The sequence below is a fragment of the Aristolochia californica genome, unplaced genomic scaffold, assembly GCF_029961685.1.
Source record: "Aristolochia californica isolate CCGP_79_NKW_82.1479 unplaced genomic scaffold, dmAriCali1.0.hap1 SCAF_4, whole genome shotgun sequence".
NCBI lineage: Eukaryota > Viridiplantae > Streptophyta > Magnoliopsida > Piperales > Aristolochiaceae > Aristolochia > Aristolochia californica.
In genome coordinates, this window is record NW_027182103.1 from 5,772,015 (window position 1) to 5,789,746 (window position 17,732).

General features: G+C 35.7%; 1 protein-coding gene across 1 annotated transcript; it reads left to right on the forward strand.

The window, feature by feature from the left end:
• The first annotated feature begins 12,437 nt into the window (after window positions 1-12,437).
• LOC137963826 (uncharacterized protein At3g27210-like) lies at window positions 12,438-14,945 on the forward strand. Its single transcript, XM_068811033.1, has 3 exons — window positions 12,438-12,781; window positions 13,898-13,978; window positions 14,222-14,945. Exons 1-3 carry the CDS (start codon window positions 12,562-12,564, stop codon window positions 14,662-14,664), a joined length of 744 nt encoding a protein of 247 aa, XP_068667134.1. The 5' UTR covers window positions 12,438-12,561; the 3' UTR covers window positions 14,665-14,945.
• The last annotated feature ends 2,787 nt before the right edge of the window (window positions 14,946-17,732 follow it).

Here is a 17,732-nt window from a genome sequence, read left to right on the forward strand (position 1 = left end):
TAGTTGGGAATGGATTTCTTAACTTAGTTAATTATTTTGTAATTAACTTTGATATAAGCTTGACATTGATTAGTGTTAAAATGAAATATTGAGAAAGATTGGAGGAGAAAAAGACGCAAATAAAGAGACAGAGAGGGACAGAAGCAGCCTTTGTTGCTGCGTTTGAATTGAGGGCTAAAAAAGCCGAGCCCTTCTCTTATACCTTTCACTCAAGTGAGTATAGAACAAAATGAAAATACTACCTCTATTACAAAGAATACTAATCTCCTAAGAACGAGATGAAACTTAAAGCATATGTAGTTTAGCTTGCTGAAATCATATAACACCCATATGAGAATGTTAAATGATTGAACTAAACCCATATGTTAAATGATTGAACTACACTTGTTTTAGAGTTTTAACATTTTCCTCTTATAAAAAAAAACACAAAATGTTATTGCCTTTTAAGGGGTTTGGTAATCACATCTCTAAGTTGATATGAGGATTTCACATATGGAGTAACCACCTTTCTTTTCATAACAATATGACTAATATAATTGAATTCTGTGTTTTGATCTTTCATAAAACACTAGGTTACTTCCTATAAATATAGTAGTTTGACCGTTACACTATAATCATGAGCTCTAGAATATGAAATCCAAATTCAACAATAACTGATTTTTCAACCACATTAGTTCACTACCAGTGTGAGTCGTTGCTCTATATTTTGCCTTAGCACTTGATCTAACGACTACAATTCTTTCTTCCTCTTCTAATTCACTAAGTTACCTTAAGACAATAACAATAACCTATGGTTGATTGTCCTTCCATCTTGCATCCAGTATGGTCCCCATAATGCAACTCTCACACATACTGAGATCAACTGATTTCAGTTCCGGTAGCTTGCCTCTGGAGAGAAGTTCTTTCATGCCCTTCTGACTCATATGGCCAAGCTTGCAATGCCACAAATATGTTATGCTCTCTGAAAAGGTAGTAGCAATAGTGTTAGTCAAACCAGTAGTCAAATAGAGTGTACCGGTTTTCTTACCTCGAGCCAGTACCAATGCCCCTTTGGTGACTTTCCAGGTGCTATCTGAGAACACCACTGAATGACCACAATCATCAAGCTGCCCAACAGAAATGATGTTCTTCTTCAACTCAGGAATGTGCCTGACCTTTTGCAAGGTCCATTTGTTCTTGTTAGGGAGAGCAATGTCAACGTCTCCCATCCCCACCACGTTCAATGCCTCTCCATCAGCCAAATACACCTTTCCAAAATCACCTACAACATAGTTTTACATTATCTCCCGATGGTAAGATGTATGGAAGGAAGCCTCTGAATCCAGTAGCCAGTCATCAACTGGACTATGAACTGCAAGCAATAGTGCATCCTGTACTTCTTCATTTACTGCATTAGCACTATCATTCTCGGTCTTCTTAGGGTTTTTACAGTTCTTCTTTATGTGGCCAACTTTGCCACAATACCAGCAAGTTGCATGCTAACCAGGCCTTGACTTATTCTTGCCCCTATACTTTGATTTTGCTCTGTCTTTGTTTGAGTTCTTGTCATGTGATCTCCCCCGAGAATCAATATTCAATGCTGAACTCGAACCCGAGGTCTCGCCTAAATCCCTCCTGCGCACCTCCTCAGCCAAAATCAAATAACGAATATCATCATATTTCAATTTTGATTTACCGATAGAATTACTGACAGCCATTCTCATGGCTTCCCAACTATTTGGCAATGAGGCCAATAGTATCAATGCACGTATCTCATCATCAAAGTCAATTTTAGCAAACGACAATTGATTTGTGATAGTATTGAAATCATTCAGATATTGTGCAACAGACATACCAATTGCCATCTTCAAATTGAATAACTTTTTCATCAAATAAACCTTGTTATTTGTTGAAGGCTTTTCATACATACCTGACAAAGCCTCTATGAGACCCGCAATCATCTTCACCTTGTTGTTACACCATTACTTCCGCTCACTGATATTCTTTTTGTTCCTACCTTCCCTTTAAATCTTTTATCAGTTAGTCAGCTCACTAAACATTTTAATTGCTCTATCACCTTCTCACCCACTTCATGTGTTTTTTAGGACCTCATAACGAAACAGGTGATTGGTGGAGGCCGTGAATAAGGGGGGCTCTACTACCTAGATGTGCCAAAAATAAATACCGTTTCCACAAGTGAAACTGACAGTAGGTTATGACACAATCGGTTGGGACATCCGTTTGCACAATCTCTTCATCATATCTTTCCTACTCTTAAAGCAAGGCCAGAAGTCTGTCAAATGAGTAAACATTAGAGGTCTACATACTCACCTCGTCTAGAGGTTAAAAGTGTCACTTTGTTTGCCTTAATTCATACTGATGTATGGAGACCCTTGAGCGTCTCAAACATTTCTCAAGTTAAGTATTTTATAACATTTATTGATGATTTCACTCGTACCAATTGGTTATTTCTATTTAAAGAACGTTATGGAATACCATTGATTTTTAAATCGTTTCATGCTATGGTACTCACTCAGTATGGTCAAAAATTCAAATACTTAGGTCAGATATGCCAAAGAATACATCTCCAAAGACCTTAACTCTTTTTGTCATGAAAATGACATTATTCATCAAACATCATGTGCCTACACCCCTAAAAAAAATGGTGTAGCCGAATGGAAGAATCGTTATATTCTTGAAGTAGCTCGCGGTTGACTATATGCCATGAAAGTTCCATACTTTTATTTGCCACATGCAATTCTTACCGCATTCTTTTTTATAAACCGGTTACCATCTTCCGTTCTTGGTAACAAATCCCTTTACTCTCTATTATTACCTCATGATGATCCTTTTTTACTGCCATTGAAAGTATTTGGGTGTCAATGTTTTGTTCATGTTTCTTCCCCAACACATAGTAAACTTGATCCAAAAGCTATCAAGTGTATCTTTCTCGGATACTCTCGCACCCAAAAGGGTTATGTTTGCTACAATCCCACTTTTTAGCGTTTACTTGTGTCTCGGGATGTCACATTTCTTGAAGACTCTCCATATTATTCTAACAATGCTCCTCCAGGTCTATCTTCGGTACCAGGTTCGTCTCGGCCGGTTGTGCCCCGTGCTACAGAAACAACTCAGTCCCGAGAAACACTAGTTGACACCTCACCTGCTGAGTTTACAGATCCCCCCGAGGTTAGTCCATCTTCTCTAGTTATTTTTGGCCCACAATATGATACTCGTCCTATTGCCCTCCGAAAAGAACCTCGATCATGCACCATGCCCTCTACTTCTCATCACCGTCTGTCCCCTGTATGCTGTCAATTTCTCTCGGCTATTTCCTCCATGTCTGTACCATAGTCCTATCAGGAGGCTCTCAAACATCCAAGATGGAAGGTGGCAACTGATGAAAAAATGCAGACACTTTATGAAAATCAAACATGGCCTCTAGTCCCACTTCCATCAGAGAAGAAACCCGTCGGTTGCAAATGGGTGTTTACTGTGAAACACAATCCGGAAGGGTTCGTGGCTCGTCTGAAGGCTCACCTCGTTGGTAAAGGCTATACACAATGTTATGGCATTGATTATGAGGAAACCTTCTCTCCAGTGGCAAAAATAAACTCGGTACGTGTGTTATTATCTTTGGCAGCTAACTCTTCCTGGTAGGTATATCAACTTGATGTCAAGAATGCCTTTCTAAATGGGTATATCAAAGAGAAAATTTATATGCAACAACCACCTGGTTATGTGGCTGAGGGGGAGTCCGTATGCCAACTAAAAAAAATCTCTTTATGGTCTGAAACAGTCTCCTTATGCATGGTTTGAAAATTTTAGCCAAGCACTCATACGCGCCGGATTTCACAGATGCTCTAGAGATCACTCCATATTTATTAAAGACACACCAAATGGCAAGGTGATCTTGGTAGTATATGTTGATGATATCATTATAACCGGTAGTGATCCCGAGGGCATCTAAACAACAAAAGAAAGGATATATGCTGAATTCAAGAGAAATGATCTCGGACTGCTCAAATATTTTCTGGGCATTGAAGTACTACAATCCAGGCATGTAATTATATTATCTCAAAGGAAGTATGTCCTTGACCTATTGGAGGAGACCGAAATGATGGGATGCAGACTAGTAGAAACTCCTATGGACGCAAATAAAAAATTATGTGCCAGTACTGGAGAAGAGGTAGATGTCAAAAAATATCAAAGATTGGTGGAAAAACTTATTTACCTCTGCGTAACGAGGCCAGATATTGCATATGCAGTCAGTGTGGTAAGTAAATATACGCACACCCCCACAACTCAGTCATTGGCAAACACTAGAAAGGATATTGCGATATCATAAAAGAGCACCAGGAAGAGGGCTCCTCTATAAAAATCATGGTCACTTCAACATCGAAGGATTCACATATGCGGACTGGGCCGGATCCCTGGATGACAGAAAATCAACTTCATGATATTGTACAATGGTTGGAGGAAACTTGGTTACATGGAGAAGCAAGAAACAGAATGTAGTTGCACGGTTCAGTGTAGAAGCAAAATACTGAGCCATGGCACACACAGTCAATGAATTTCTATGGATCAGATCTCTTCTTACTGAACTGGGATTCTATAATGAAGCTCCTATGGACCTATATTGCGATAATCAGGCAGCCATACATATCACATCCGATCCAGTTTTTCAAGAGAGGACAAAACATATTGAAGTAGACTGCCACTTCATACTAAAAAATTTGAATCTGGCATATTATCTCTCAAGTATATATCTACATAGAGTCAAGTTACAAACATTCTCACCAAACCTGTCACTTAGAAAATTTTGTCCACCATCTGCAGCAAGCTGGGCATTTACGATGTTTTCTCACCCCTAGCTTGAGGGGGAGTGTTACAATGTGGGACCCACCATGGTTGCATGAGCTGGAGGGACCCACCATGAAGACGTGAGAAGCCAAGATGAGTCAACACACAAGCTGGCATGAGTTGGATGACGATCTCGAATAAGTTGGCAGAATTGAAGATTTAGTGGGACCCATAAAGATACCACGAGCTGACATCTTTGTCCCATGAGCTGGAAGATCTAATGGGACCGACAAGAATATAGCATGAGCTGGCATCCTCAGCCTATCCAACTCGTGAAGAAGGAATTGGGAAAGTTAGTTTTAAGGTAAGTTAGAATTTGGGTAAGTTAGAATTTTGGTAAGTTAGAAATTGAGTAAGTTCTAAATTGAGTGGAATTATAGTTGGAAAGTGTATATAAATTATATCACTCCTCCACTATAAATAGAGGAGCTTGTATTCAAGAAAAATCAATCAAAAAGCAAGAAGTTCTCTCCTCTTTTCTCATTCATGTGCAACTCCTCTCTTTTCTTCTCTTCTCTTCTCTTTAGTTTTTTTTTCTTCTCCTCTCTCTACCCGAGAGCTCTTTTTCCCTCTTCTCTTTTTCTCTTCTCTCTCCCCTTGCTTGATTTATTATTCATGGGGTCCTAAACTCAACAGATACATTAGGTAAGAGAGTTAAAACATCTAATGAAAAACATGAATTGGGAAAGAAAGACAAGGAAAAATAGAAACTCCTCTTATTACTTTTTCTTTTTCCTTTTCTTCTTGTTCTTCTTCGTCCCATTGTTCTCCATCTTCTTCTCTTTTTTCATCTCATACCTTTCTCCAATTTTATACCATGTTGAAACTTAGGGTTCTATGGTGTATAATCATGGTAGAGGAGGATTAAGGTGTGAGAAGAAGATGAAGAGTAGTGGAGAGAAGGTTTTAGGAGGAGAAGAGGATGAGTGACGAATTTGGATAAAAGAAGAGGAAGAATAAAGTTATGGACTTAGTCCAAACCCTCCCCCTTAAGATCTATTTATAAATGATAAAAGTAACAATATTACAATTACACGTTTCACCCTAGTAAGAGTGAAGAAGAGACAAAAAAAACATAAACTAATTATATCAATGACACTCTAATTACATCATATCTTTCAACAAAGGTTTTGCGAATGCAGATTGGGTTGGATCGCCTGATGACAGGAAATCCACTTCTAGGTATTGTACCTTAGTAGGTCGTAACTTGGTTACATGGAGAAGTAAGAAGTAAAACATTATTGCAAAATCAAGTGTAGAAGCAAAATATAGAGCTATGATCCATGCAGTCAGTGAGCTTCTAAGATCAAACTTCTTCTTACTAAATTGGGGTTCTATAAAGAAGCCCCTATAAAATTTTATTGTCACAACTAGGGAGTCATTCATATTGCTTCAAATCCGGACTTTCATGAAAGTACGAAATACATTGAGGTAGATTGCCATTTCATATGAAATAAATTTCAAACCGATATTCTTTCACTCAAATATATTTCATCTCAAGGACAAATGGTAGATATTCTCACAATTCCAATCACATATAAAATACATATAACTATATGAAACAAGTTGGGCATCAAAGTTGTTTTCTCTCACCCAGCTTGAAGGAGAGTGTTGGAAGACACAACTTGAAGTGGCACAAATGTAAATACTCTCCCATGTCAAGAGATGGCAAAGGAGGTAATTAAGAGGTCTTTTCATGAGGATGGCACAAGGGTGTAATTAAGGAAGATAATGTATGTCTACTTATAGTCTTTCTTTTACAAAACTTGTAGCCCTAATGGCATTGTAGTCATTGTGAACTTCTTTCCACAACTATAAATAGAGGCTCAAGGCATGAGTAGAGCATTAAGTCTCCCCTATTCGCTCTCAAATTCGTCCCTAGACTTTTCCCTTCTCCCAAACTCTCTCTCTCCATCTCTCTTTAGTTGGCTCTCTCTTCTTTCTCTTTTCTCCATTCTTCCTCTCTTTTCTTCTCCTCTTCTTCTTCCTCTCCTCTCTCAACACCTTGGTTGAGGACCTTGTCATGGGATCCTAAATCCAACATTTTCTTCTCTCCCTCGCTTGAGATCTTTTATTTTTATTTTTTATGTGTAGGCCCTAGAAATCAACATGGTATCAAAGCGGGCAAAGATCTAACATGGAAAATGAGAAGAATATGGAGAAGAAAGGGAGGAAGAAGAAAAAGAAAAAAAGAGGAGATTCTCGTTTTTCCCTTCAGTCTTCTTTCCCAATTCTTGTCTTTCATTGGTTTCTTCACTCTCTTACCATAAGCTTCATATAGAATATCATATACAATTGGAAAGATATTAGAGTCTAGTTTCCAATTCAAAAAGAATTCTTGAAATCATATTTTTATAGAAAGAGAAATCGACATCTAAAGCAAAAAAGGTCAAGCAGTAGAAAAGTTTCAAGTAGTAGTAGAAAGCCTATTTTTTGAATGGTTTGCACCAACATGATTAAAAATTTATATTTTGAATTCTCAATTAAAGATGTTTCAGTTATGTTATTCTTCTATTTATGTTCAGTTTTTCAAAAATTCTATGACTTATCTTTTAGTGTTTAACTTTGCGTATAATTGGGATAATGGTAGTTTAGTTGTAATTGGATTCTACTTGTTTCCTCTATTATGAATAGAAGCCCATTATACTCAAATTACAATAAATTAGTGAAATATTTCTCTATTCCAGAAATTCAACATGGTATCAAGGCGAGTTTTGTGAGTTGACTCAGTCAACTAACAAAAATAATGTGATCATTTTCTAATCTATCATATCTAGTAGTTTAAGTTCGTATTTTGTCTTTTTTCTTTCCTTCATATCCGGTACCCGTTATTTTTTTGGTTTTAGAACCTTCATACTGAAATTTTCAAATTGTAATTTATATATTGAAGGAAAAATCTTCGAGTATACTTTCCAAAACAAAAATAATTTTGAAATTGAAGTTTTATACAATGAGAAATCGATATTTAAAGCAACAAAGGTTAAACTACTAGAGAGGTTTATGAAACAATAGAAAGCTTCAACTTTTGAGGCTTTTTATGCCATTAATAATGAGAATTTATATAGAGAATCATATATCAAAAGATTGATCTGTAAGTATATTTTTTTACCTATTAAACAAATTCTCAATCTGAATTTTCTAGAGGGAGATATCAATATTGGAAGAGTCAATAGTCATACTAGCCAAAGAAGAAAGAGCAATATTGGAAGAGTCAATAGTCATACTAGCCAAAGAAGAAAGAGCAAACGATTCAACCTGATTACAGAGTCCGAATCTATTAGATTATTTCTCCAAAAAAAATTATAGTTTTTGAAGAAATATTATAGTTAAATTAAATTTATCTAATCATAGTTTAATAAGGAGAAAATTTCACATCAATTTGATTTATATATAAGGAGATGTTTGCATTGGAAATGGCAACCGTCAAAATACAAAATGAAGAAAGTAAATAGGTCATAAAAGATTAAAGAACGAAAATTTGTATATCAAATTAGGTATCCAATTAAATCTCTTTGAGTCTAGTTTCTTAAAACACCAATGGTTTGACATTCTGATCTATATTGTGGGAGATATTGATATTTGAATTACTAAAGGTCAGGTCAACTAAAAATGTCTCCTGTTTCCTTTTCTCTCTCCTAGTATGTCTTCATGCATTAGCATGAATTGAGTTTCCTTTTCTCCTAGAATCCTAGTTTTTTTAGCCAAATTTCTCATCTAATTAGAGATTTTTCACCAGAATTAATCACTTCATGATGTTCTTGTTCAAGATATGCACAAATTTCCTGCTTCAATGTTATTATCAAGTTTTGCATTTTTGTTACTTAGTTGTATATCTTACGCATCATCAACTCCAAAAATTGTGGTCACCCCAAAAAAATTATATTTGGTCAAATTTATTAAGTTCTACCATTATAGTTTCCCCCGATTTTTCAAAAAAAGGACATGTTCTTGATTCATTTGGAAGTATGAGTATTGCATAGTTGCCTCCTTTTGGTTAAAGTTATTTTCCTATAGTATTTATTTAGTTTATCTTCTTGTATTTTTATCACTTTAGAGCAATGCCCTGACCCAATACCTAAAAAGTAAAGGAGTGTGCCCAGCATCCACCTTAAGTCAAGTATTTTATTCTTCACCCAAGAGGTGATTTGTATTTGAGTTACCCTTAAAAAATAAATAGTCACTTTTTAAGCCCTAAAGTTGGGCCTTTTTTCCACCTTTGAAATTGAGCGGAGTGTGTCTTAGATTATGACCATTTTGATTGGTGTATGAAGCTTTGACATACGGCTAGGAGTGATTTTCTTCTCCGACATAGTGTTTTGTCCAAACAGGGTCTCTATATCTTTTTTATCCCCAGCTCGAGGGGGAGAAGTAAAAAAAGAATTACAAGAAAGAGGTATTTTGTTCCACATGTTGTGGTACTTTTTATGTGACCAAAATATTCAAGAAATGGGAAGAACAAATGATGAAGATTTAACATCTATGAAAAAGTTTTAGCCAATAAAGATTAAAGACCAAGAATGAAGACCAATAATCCTTTTTTCATTACAAGTTGAAATTATAAACTCCATCTTGAGGGGGAGTGTTGAAGAGTAGATATGGAAGAGTCTTACATGACTCTCACAGTAAGAAGCCACACATAGCCATAATTAATAGGGTAGAGTCTTACAGGAGTATTACATGAGTCTCACAAAAGAGTCTCACTTAAAAGTGTTTTAGTTATGTTAGTTTTCTATTTATGTTCAGTTGTTAAATTGTTTTAGGGCTTATTTTTTGTGTTTAACTTTGGGTGTAATTGGGATAAGGGTAGTTTAGTTGTAATTAGATTTTACTTGTTTTTCTCTATTATAAATAGTGGCTCATTGTACTCAAATTGCAATAAGTTAGTGACGTATTTCTCTTTTTCATAAATTCTACAAGATTTATATCTCAAAAGAAAGCTATATGAGTCAAATTTCTATCCCAATAAATCGTTACTCAATCCGATTTTCTTAGAGAGAGATATTTACATGGGAAGAATAAAAGGTCATGCAGGTATCCTCTTGCATACAAAAATATGATTTTAAGCCAATTTTTGTACTTCACTTTTTGAGTTGCTAATATTGGTTAAGTTTCTTATTTGTTTTCAAAATCTAGTCAAGATTTTATCAACTTAGGTATCTTTTCTTCCTTAATTCCTTTCTTTAATCTCACATTACATTAGTTTCCTTAAGAGAAGTCTTTCCTTATATGAGTTAAATTTTCTTTTTTACAAAGTCTGAAAATTTTGAATTAGAAAGTTTTGTTTCTTAATTGTAGATTCCAAATACTAGTGTCCTAAATCTTCCTTATTCTAGAATTTCTCTTGAATATTTTATTTCCAAATTGGTCAAGTTGTGTTAAAAAACTAATTGCCTTGTATGAGAAGTTTATGTTTAGAAAGTTTCCATTATTATATTCCATCTAAAAACTTTCTTATTAGAGATTTTAAAAAAAATCCTCGATCATCATGTTCATAGAAGAATTTTTTATCTCCCTCTTGGACCATACATGGTAAAAAAAATTTAGTTATTTCAATACTACCGTTACAATCTCCTTCTTATTATGATGTTAGTTACTTTCTCTTCCTTTAATCCCCCGTTACTCAGTTGCCTCTCTCCTACCATCTTTTTTCTGACTCTCGTTTAACCTCTTAGGTCAACCTCTTGGTGTGTTGCTTTGGTTGGTCCTCTTTTTTATATATGGAGTTTTTAAAGTCTATTGAGACAATTTTTACTAATTGCCCTAAGTGGTTTTTATCGCCTTCATTTAAGTGATAGATATTGACCTATTTAGTGACTATTATCACTATTTTGTTCAAAATCCTTTGAAGTTGTCCGACTCCTACTTTATCACCCATGTTTTTTACTTTTTGAGAGTCTATTCGATTGTGTACTTTATCCCTAGGACAACTTGATGAAGGAGATAATTACTACAACTATATTTTTTTTCCAAGCTGGAATCACTACCATTACCTCCCAACTTGGGGGAGAGAATAGAAGGAGAAACATGAAGGATGAAATTGGAAGTTGAGTGCTATAGTGGTTGTGCCTCCTTCCGAATTGAAATATGGGTGTTGGTATCATTTGAGAAGAAGAAGAATTCCACGTATTGTGGTAATCAAAATTTATGTTACTAAAATATCCAAGTAAGGGGGAGAACAAGATAAAAATATGATGAAGACTACAGGCAAGATGTGAACAAGAATAAGATGAATCAAAACAAGGCAATCAAAATTTCTTTTCAAACACACAAGTTTCTTCACCAAGACTATTTGCAAAAGTGATGTTACAAACACCAGCTTATGGGGATGTGTAAAAAGACATCCACATGTGTAGGCATGGCATGACTTATTAATAAGGAGAACTTCAATAGAGATAACATAGAATTGTAATTAGGCAAGCTGATGTTTGTCCTCTTATGTCTCTTTCATTTTGAAGCATGTAGCCTTAAGGGAATTATAGTAATTGTAAACACCTCCCAACATGTAAATACAGTCTCAAGACATGGAGTAAGTTTCTTCCTCTTAGCTCAAATTCGTCCTTACACCTCTCTCTCTTTTCCTCTTCTTTCTCTCCCTTGATTTCTTTTCTCTTCTTTCCCAAGAACTTGAGTTCATCTCTTCTCTCCTTCCCTTGAGATCGCTAGTGTTTTGTGTTGGACCTAGAAATCAACAAGAACAATGTAGATAGACCCACTACCTATAAAGAACAGGAGTGCATCCAACTTTCAATTTTATTCTTCACCCAATAGGCCATTTTTTATTGAGTTACTCTTAAAAAGTGAATACTCTCTTTTTTTGTGGCCTAAAATTGGGTATGTTTTTGCTATTGAAATTGAGTGGAGTTTTTTTTTTCAAACAAACTATTTTTACTAGTATATGGAGTCTTGTCGTTTGACTATTGTTTTTGCTAGGAGTGAATTTTCTTCCATTTTTTTTCTAAACTGGATGTTTTTGTCATTTTTATTTCTCGTTTGACAAAGAGAAGTAACAAAAGAAGTACAAGAAAAAAACCTCTTCCACTGTGTCTCATTGATTGGAGTCGTAGCCAAGGAGAGATTTTACTATTGTCATGTTTCAACTGTGTTAAGAGTTGTTAAATTGTTCTAAGATTATTTTTTTAAATAGTTGTTTACTTTGATTTTGATTTGACATTCTGTTCTTGGTGTAATTAGGGCTTGGGTAGTTTAATTTCATTAGGTTTTTATGATTTTCCTCTATTATAAATAGAAACCGAATATATTTAAATTGAACGAGTCAATGAATTATTTATTTATTTTTTTAAGAAATTTAATATACCTCAATAAATTGATCAATTAGGATTAAGTATTTTGGCAAAAAAAAAAAAAAAAAAAAGCTCAAAATCGTTGCTATAATATATACATAGATATAGATTAATATGGTGGAAACTCCAAAATCATTAATTGTAATGGAGTAACTATTACCACCTTTACCATGTGACGTTGCTATAAAGTCTGAATACCTAAATAAATAATAAGCCAGTATAGCCGTGGCCCACGGTTTTATGAATTCCATGACTTGCTTTCAAATCGCTCCCTTCTACTGTCCAGTGCGATACTCTGAGCACCAGAAAAGCAGGACAAAAGCAACGTCTCTTTGTTCTCTTCTCACTCTCTTGTCTCTCTGTCTCGCTGCAAGAATCAGTTACCAAGTTTTCGAATGTAAAGGGCATCTCTTTAGATATGGGTTCTTGCGTCTCAGTCCATGAGGACCCGGATTCGGGAATGAGAATTAGACTCTCACTTGGTTCTAAGGCTAAGAGTCACTTGATTCCATCGCTCACGAAGAAAACAATGAACGGGGAAAAACAGGTTACCCCCTTCGGCCCTGATAGCAGGAAGCTAGCCGAGCAGTTGGCTTTTATTGATTCTCCGTCGCCGATTGGGATGCGCAGGGACTTTGGTATGATGTCGTACTTAAATTTGCTAGTCTACAGTGTTTTACTTTGTCGTTTATGTTTGTTTTCGTATCTTCTGCTATGCTTCTTTTGATTTATTTTCATGATTTTAGAATTATATGATATAGCTGTTGATATTACCTGTTGAGGAGAGAAGATAAGAAATTATTGGGTACAGGAAGGACACTCGATTCCTATGGATATCATATTTAGAGATCACTATGTCCTCTTAGAAGTTTACGTAGACTTGTTTATGTTTAGGCAATCCTCCCATTTCTTTTCCTTGTATTGCTATTTGTCACCCATCTGAACTCATATTTGAACTTTGTTACCTCTGAAATCAAGTATAACATGTTTTGAGCCAAGTTTCTCAAGCTTCCCCCTGCTTTTCTCAAGAACATTTCCGTTTTTCTTAACCATCTCAATTAATTTTTTTACTACTATAGCTTAAATTTTTTTTTCATATTTTATATTTTGCTATCAGTGGCTTACCATCCTCTCAGCAACTATAATCTGGATCTGGATCTTCAATCACCTAATTCATTTTGATTCATTTCATATGTATCTTCTCAAATCTTCTTGCAGGAGAAGAAATGTCAGTGAATGGTGCAAAAACAAAAAAACAAAAAAAAAAATTTGAGATAATTTTTAGATAATGGCAGGTTTGCATATTGGAAACTATTATGGCCATACATGTTACAAGGAAAAAAAATCAATTAATGAATATCCAACTGGTACTTCCATGTAACTATCCATTTAGTAAATGTGAAGAAGGCCCTGGAATATATTGAGGAAAACATGGAGGCTAACATCAGGCTGTCTGTTTAATGCACAAATCATTTTCCAAAAATATACATCTTTAAACGAGAATGGGAAAATGGAGCCTTCATGCATAAAAATGCATTTTGTGCAAAATATGGCAGATGGAACATTCATGTCATATAAAATATTCTTGGTGATGCTATGCTATGATATTGATTTTGTCCGGAACTTCTAAAACCTCTTCCACTGTGCTTTGGGCATGTTCTAATATCCCTACAGTTTCTTCAATCTAACTTTTTGAGAAGTTATTTGAACATTTTTCTTCTTCTACTTAGAATTTGAAAACCTGTGGTTTGCAGGTAGCAAAGAGGAGGCTTTCTTTGACACACAGGCCTGGTTAGAATCTGATTGTGAAGATGATTTTCTCAGTGTAAACGGAGGTAAGTCCCCCCTCCCAATTTTAGGCAGTATGATGAAAATTACAGATTTTGTCGTTCTGAAATCTGAACTAAACTGAGTGAATTCTTGTTTTGGAAGACGTCCCGTCCATGTGATGACTCAGTTGATTTGAGCTTGAATGGCTGAGGGTTAATGCCTCTTGGCCCGAGTTAGTGTTTAATATTATATTTTTTCCTGTGGAATCATACGCTTAATGCTGAGAAACTTATTTTTCTTCAACACAGAATTTACCACATCCAGCTGTAGTACTCCAAACTACCAAAGAAGTATCTCTGGGACTCCCCAACACGATAATGCTTTCTTTGTTGAAAGAATACCGAATGAAAAACCAGAGACTTCTCCTACAGATAAGAAGAAGAAATTGGCTGATCTTTTCAAAGATAATTTATGTGATGAACAAGAGTTTGTAGGCCAGGTAGTTGACAATGGAAAGCTTGAAGTTAATAACATCCATGTAAATATACCTCGAAAAAGTTCAGATGGGACTCCTCATATGTCGGGAACGATCTCTTTATGCAGTAGCGAGAGAACTCCCACCAGGGATTTCAGACTGGAGAAAGAGAAAAAGGTTAAGGCTGCCCAGTGTTGTCTTCCAAGTTTAGTCACTAGTCTTAGCTTCGGTGAGAGAAAGAAGCATCAGAGTCCTGCTCACCACAGCAGTGGATAGGAATAATATAGATACAAAAGTGTGCCTGAGACGGTGAATAAGGAGGACATACCGAGTTTCATGTAAATAAAGGAAGCAAAACTCTTCAAATCCTTGAAAGTCAAATGCGCCATGGAGGAAACCTGGTTCTTCACTTTAACAGAATTTTAGTAAGATCCAAGTTGTTGTTGTGATTTGTGACATAACTGCTCATATTACATGAGCAGGCAAATTTTCTAGTGTGTAAAGCAGAGAACAAGAGTTATTTTGATTTAAAACAGGTACAGATGTGGAACTTTTTACCCTTTTCGTTTGATGGATAGTTTCTGAAACAAAATATGTAATGTAGACCCCTGTAATGAAGAAAGATGTCAGAATGGGTGGCCATTTTATCCTCATGAATGGAGCTACTAGCCCTTTTGTTTGTTCCAGAAGATTAATTGAGATTCGTAATGACATGATTAAGGGTTTATGTCGGTTGTCTACTTGACACGACTTTCTTCACAGTTCAAGTACTGGCGTCTTGGATTACTAATCGCTGATCAATGAATCGATATGTTACAGTCCCATTCAAATCTTTGGCCATACTTGACCATTATTCCAAGTAAGAGCACCCCAGCTCGTCAGATAGTTCAATGATCAATCTGAAAGAAACTCCATTTTATAATTTTTCTTTTCATAAACATGGAATTGGGAACTTCTGGCCCCATGGCAAGGAGCAAAGATTCAATTGAAAACATGGAATTGAACTATCCCTCACAAACATCGAGCCTTCCTTCCCGAACTCTTCAGAGACTACCGAGTTTCTTCATCGCTATCAGATTCAATTTCCATTCAGAAGTTATCATTTATTAGCTTGTCACGACCAGCATCTTTGCAACGTCTGAATGAACAAGGGCATTGGCAGTCTCTTCCGAGTAAGTTTATCAGATGGTCTTCTCTGTGTCTCTGCATAGGGTCGAGATGTAAGATTGGTTTCACGGCTCTTCAACGCAAACCCTTGGATTCCATCATTGACATGGAGATGGCTAAACTCCGCTCGCTGGAAGATCTCATTTCTCTGTATGGGCTAAACTACTTTCACGACTTCTACTTCCACTCTTCTTTCTCTCTTTTTCTTTTTCTTTTTGTCATTGTTTTAATGTAACTTACAAATTTTTCTTGAAAGAAAGTTTATGAAACTTAGGTCATGTTTTTTGTAGCCGGTACTTTGTTATTCCATTGTGGAGAGGATCTGGTTACACGAAGATGTTTCTTCATGGTACTGTTCTTTTTACTGTCATCCTTTTTGATATGCAAGCTTTAGGGATTTGTAGAAGGAGAGGTTTCAAATGAAAGGTATATCTCATTTGAATTACTTTTGCATATACTGTTAACTCAAGTTCACACTTTATAATTTTCTTTATTCTGCTTGAAGTACAGCCACACGCATCAGAGTGCTTCCACACAAGCCTGAGTTGTAAATTGAATTCTAGGATATTGAACAATTTCTGAATTTTTTAATGTATCTACAGTATCTATAATGTCTAAGTGCACATCTGAATTTTTTTCCACCTTCTTTAAGCTGGCTGGTTTCTATGAGCAGATTAGAGAAATCTGAATATTCTGCAGGAATAAACTGTTGTCTCAATCTTAAATTTATTTTTTCTCAAGTTGTATTTGGTTGAATTTTTTTTTTTCCGGGGTCCTCTTCTCAGTTGACTTGCAACTTTCTTGTTTGGTTTTTCACTTTGTTGGTACATTTGCCACGCCATTCCAAACCCCAAAAGAGAAGAAATCATACTCCATTGACTCATGCTTTGAAAGATGAGAAAGTAACTCAGAATAATTTGCCTATAAAGTAATGCAGAGTCCAAATAGAGTATACTCAAGTGGGATTGAGTCCTGGAAATAAATTATGGCTGAAGATCAGAGGAGGAAACATCTCACAAAGAAAGAAGTGGCGTTGGAAAGCCGATTTCGATACTGCATCAAATTTAATATTGACGGGTTTTAGTAGGTTGACCTGCAAAACCTTGTACCTGAGATGGGACAAAATCTAGGTACAGATCGAAGACTATGCATGAAAACAGCTACTTATGGAGGTTCGTGCATGGAGTAAATGTTTACCACTACTACCACCCTTCCTTTTGTTGACGTGTGGCATGTCATGGACAGGAATTATTTCTGAACAGGTTGTCACTTTGCTATTTACATCAATAGCATCACCAGCAAATATGATATTACTTTTCCAAATTTTGTTTGCAGCACAGGTACCCTATATGTTATTCACTGGTCTTGAGGATTATAAGGCAAGAGGAGCTCAAGCAGCTCCTTGTTTGAAAGACATATTACACTGAATTTGCTGAAAGCAAGGGTTTAGTTCTCATTCATGGGGATATTGTGTTCACCAACAAGCTCAGTGATGAAGAAGTACAGTACCTATTGGAGACAGCTCATTCATTTTATTTGAATGATACAGAGTACAAACTGGTTGAGCATTTCAACAAACTGACCCATGATTTTGAGTTTAAAGATGTCTTGAAGGCCCTGAATATGCCAATGGGTTGCTAACTTTGTAGAGAAGGGATTCTAATTGCTTGTATCTATGTCTTTGATTTACAAATGAACGGTGGTCGGAGCACTGGTTTTCGTTGTTGAAACAAGATTGGCAAGTGCTATTGAAGTTAACAGGAGATTGAGGGAAGATGCAGGACAAGGTTTTCAGTAATGTGCCTATCAAACTATCATCTATAATTTCATTGTCGTCCTCCTCTTTGTCAATTGCTTTAAATTGTTTTACTAGTGAATTCCTTGAAGTTAACAGGAGATGCAGGGAAGATGCAAAACAAGGTTTGCAGTGATCTGCTAATCAAACCATCATTTACAATTTCATTGTTGTCATCCTCTTTGTCAATTGCTTTAAATTTTCTTACTATTGAATTCATTGTAGTTCATTGTAGACTTACGATTATGATTTTAGTTTTTGCCTTGATGCTCTGATTCATATAATGAATTTTCATTGGTAAGAACAGGACCATAGACTGATCGGATTACATTTAAGTGACAGTTTTTTACTTTCTGGCAAGAAAAAATATCCTTTGTAAATC

What these genes read in the sequence shown, in the direction of transcription:
- LOC137963826 (XM_068811033.1), top strand. Translation starts at nt 12,562, where the DNA reads ATGGGTTCTTGCGTCTCAGTCCATGAGGACCCGGATTCGGGAATGAGA. An exon ending in TGGGATGCGCAGGGACTTTG is followed by an intron (nt 12,782 to 13,897) that starts GTATGATGTCGT and finishes TGTGGTTTGCAG; the next exon opens with GTAGCAAAGAGGAGGCTTTC. An exon ending in TTTTCTCAGTGTAAACGGAG is followed by an intron (nt 13,979 to 14,221) that starts GTAAGTCCCCCC and finishes TCTTCAACACAG; the next exon opens with AATTTACCACATCCAGCTGT.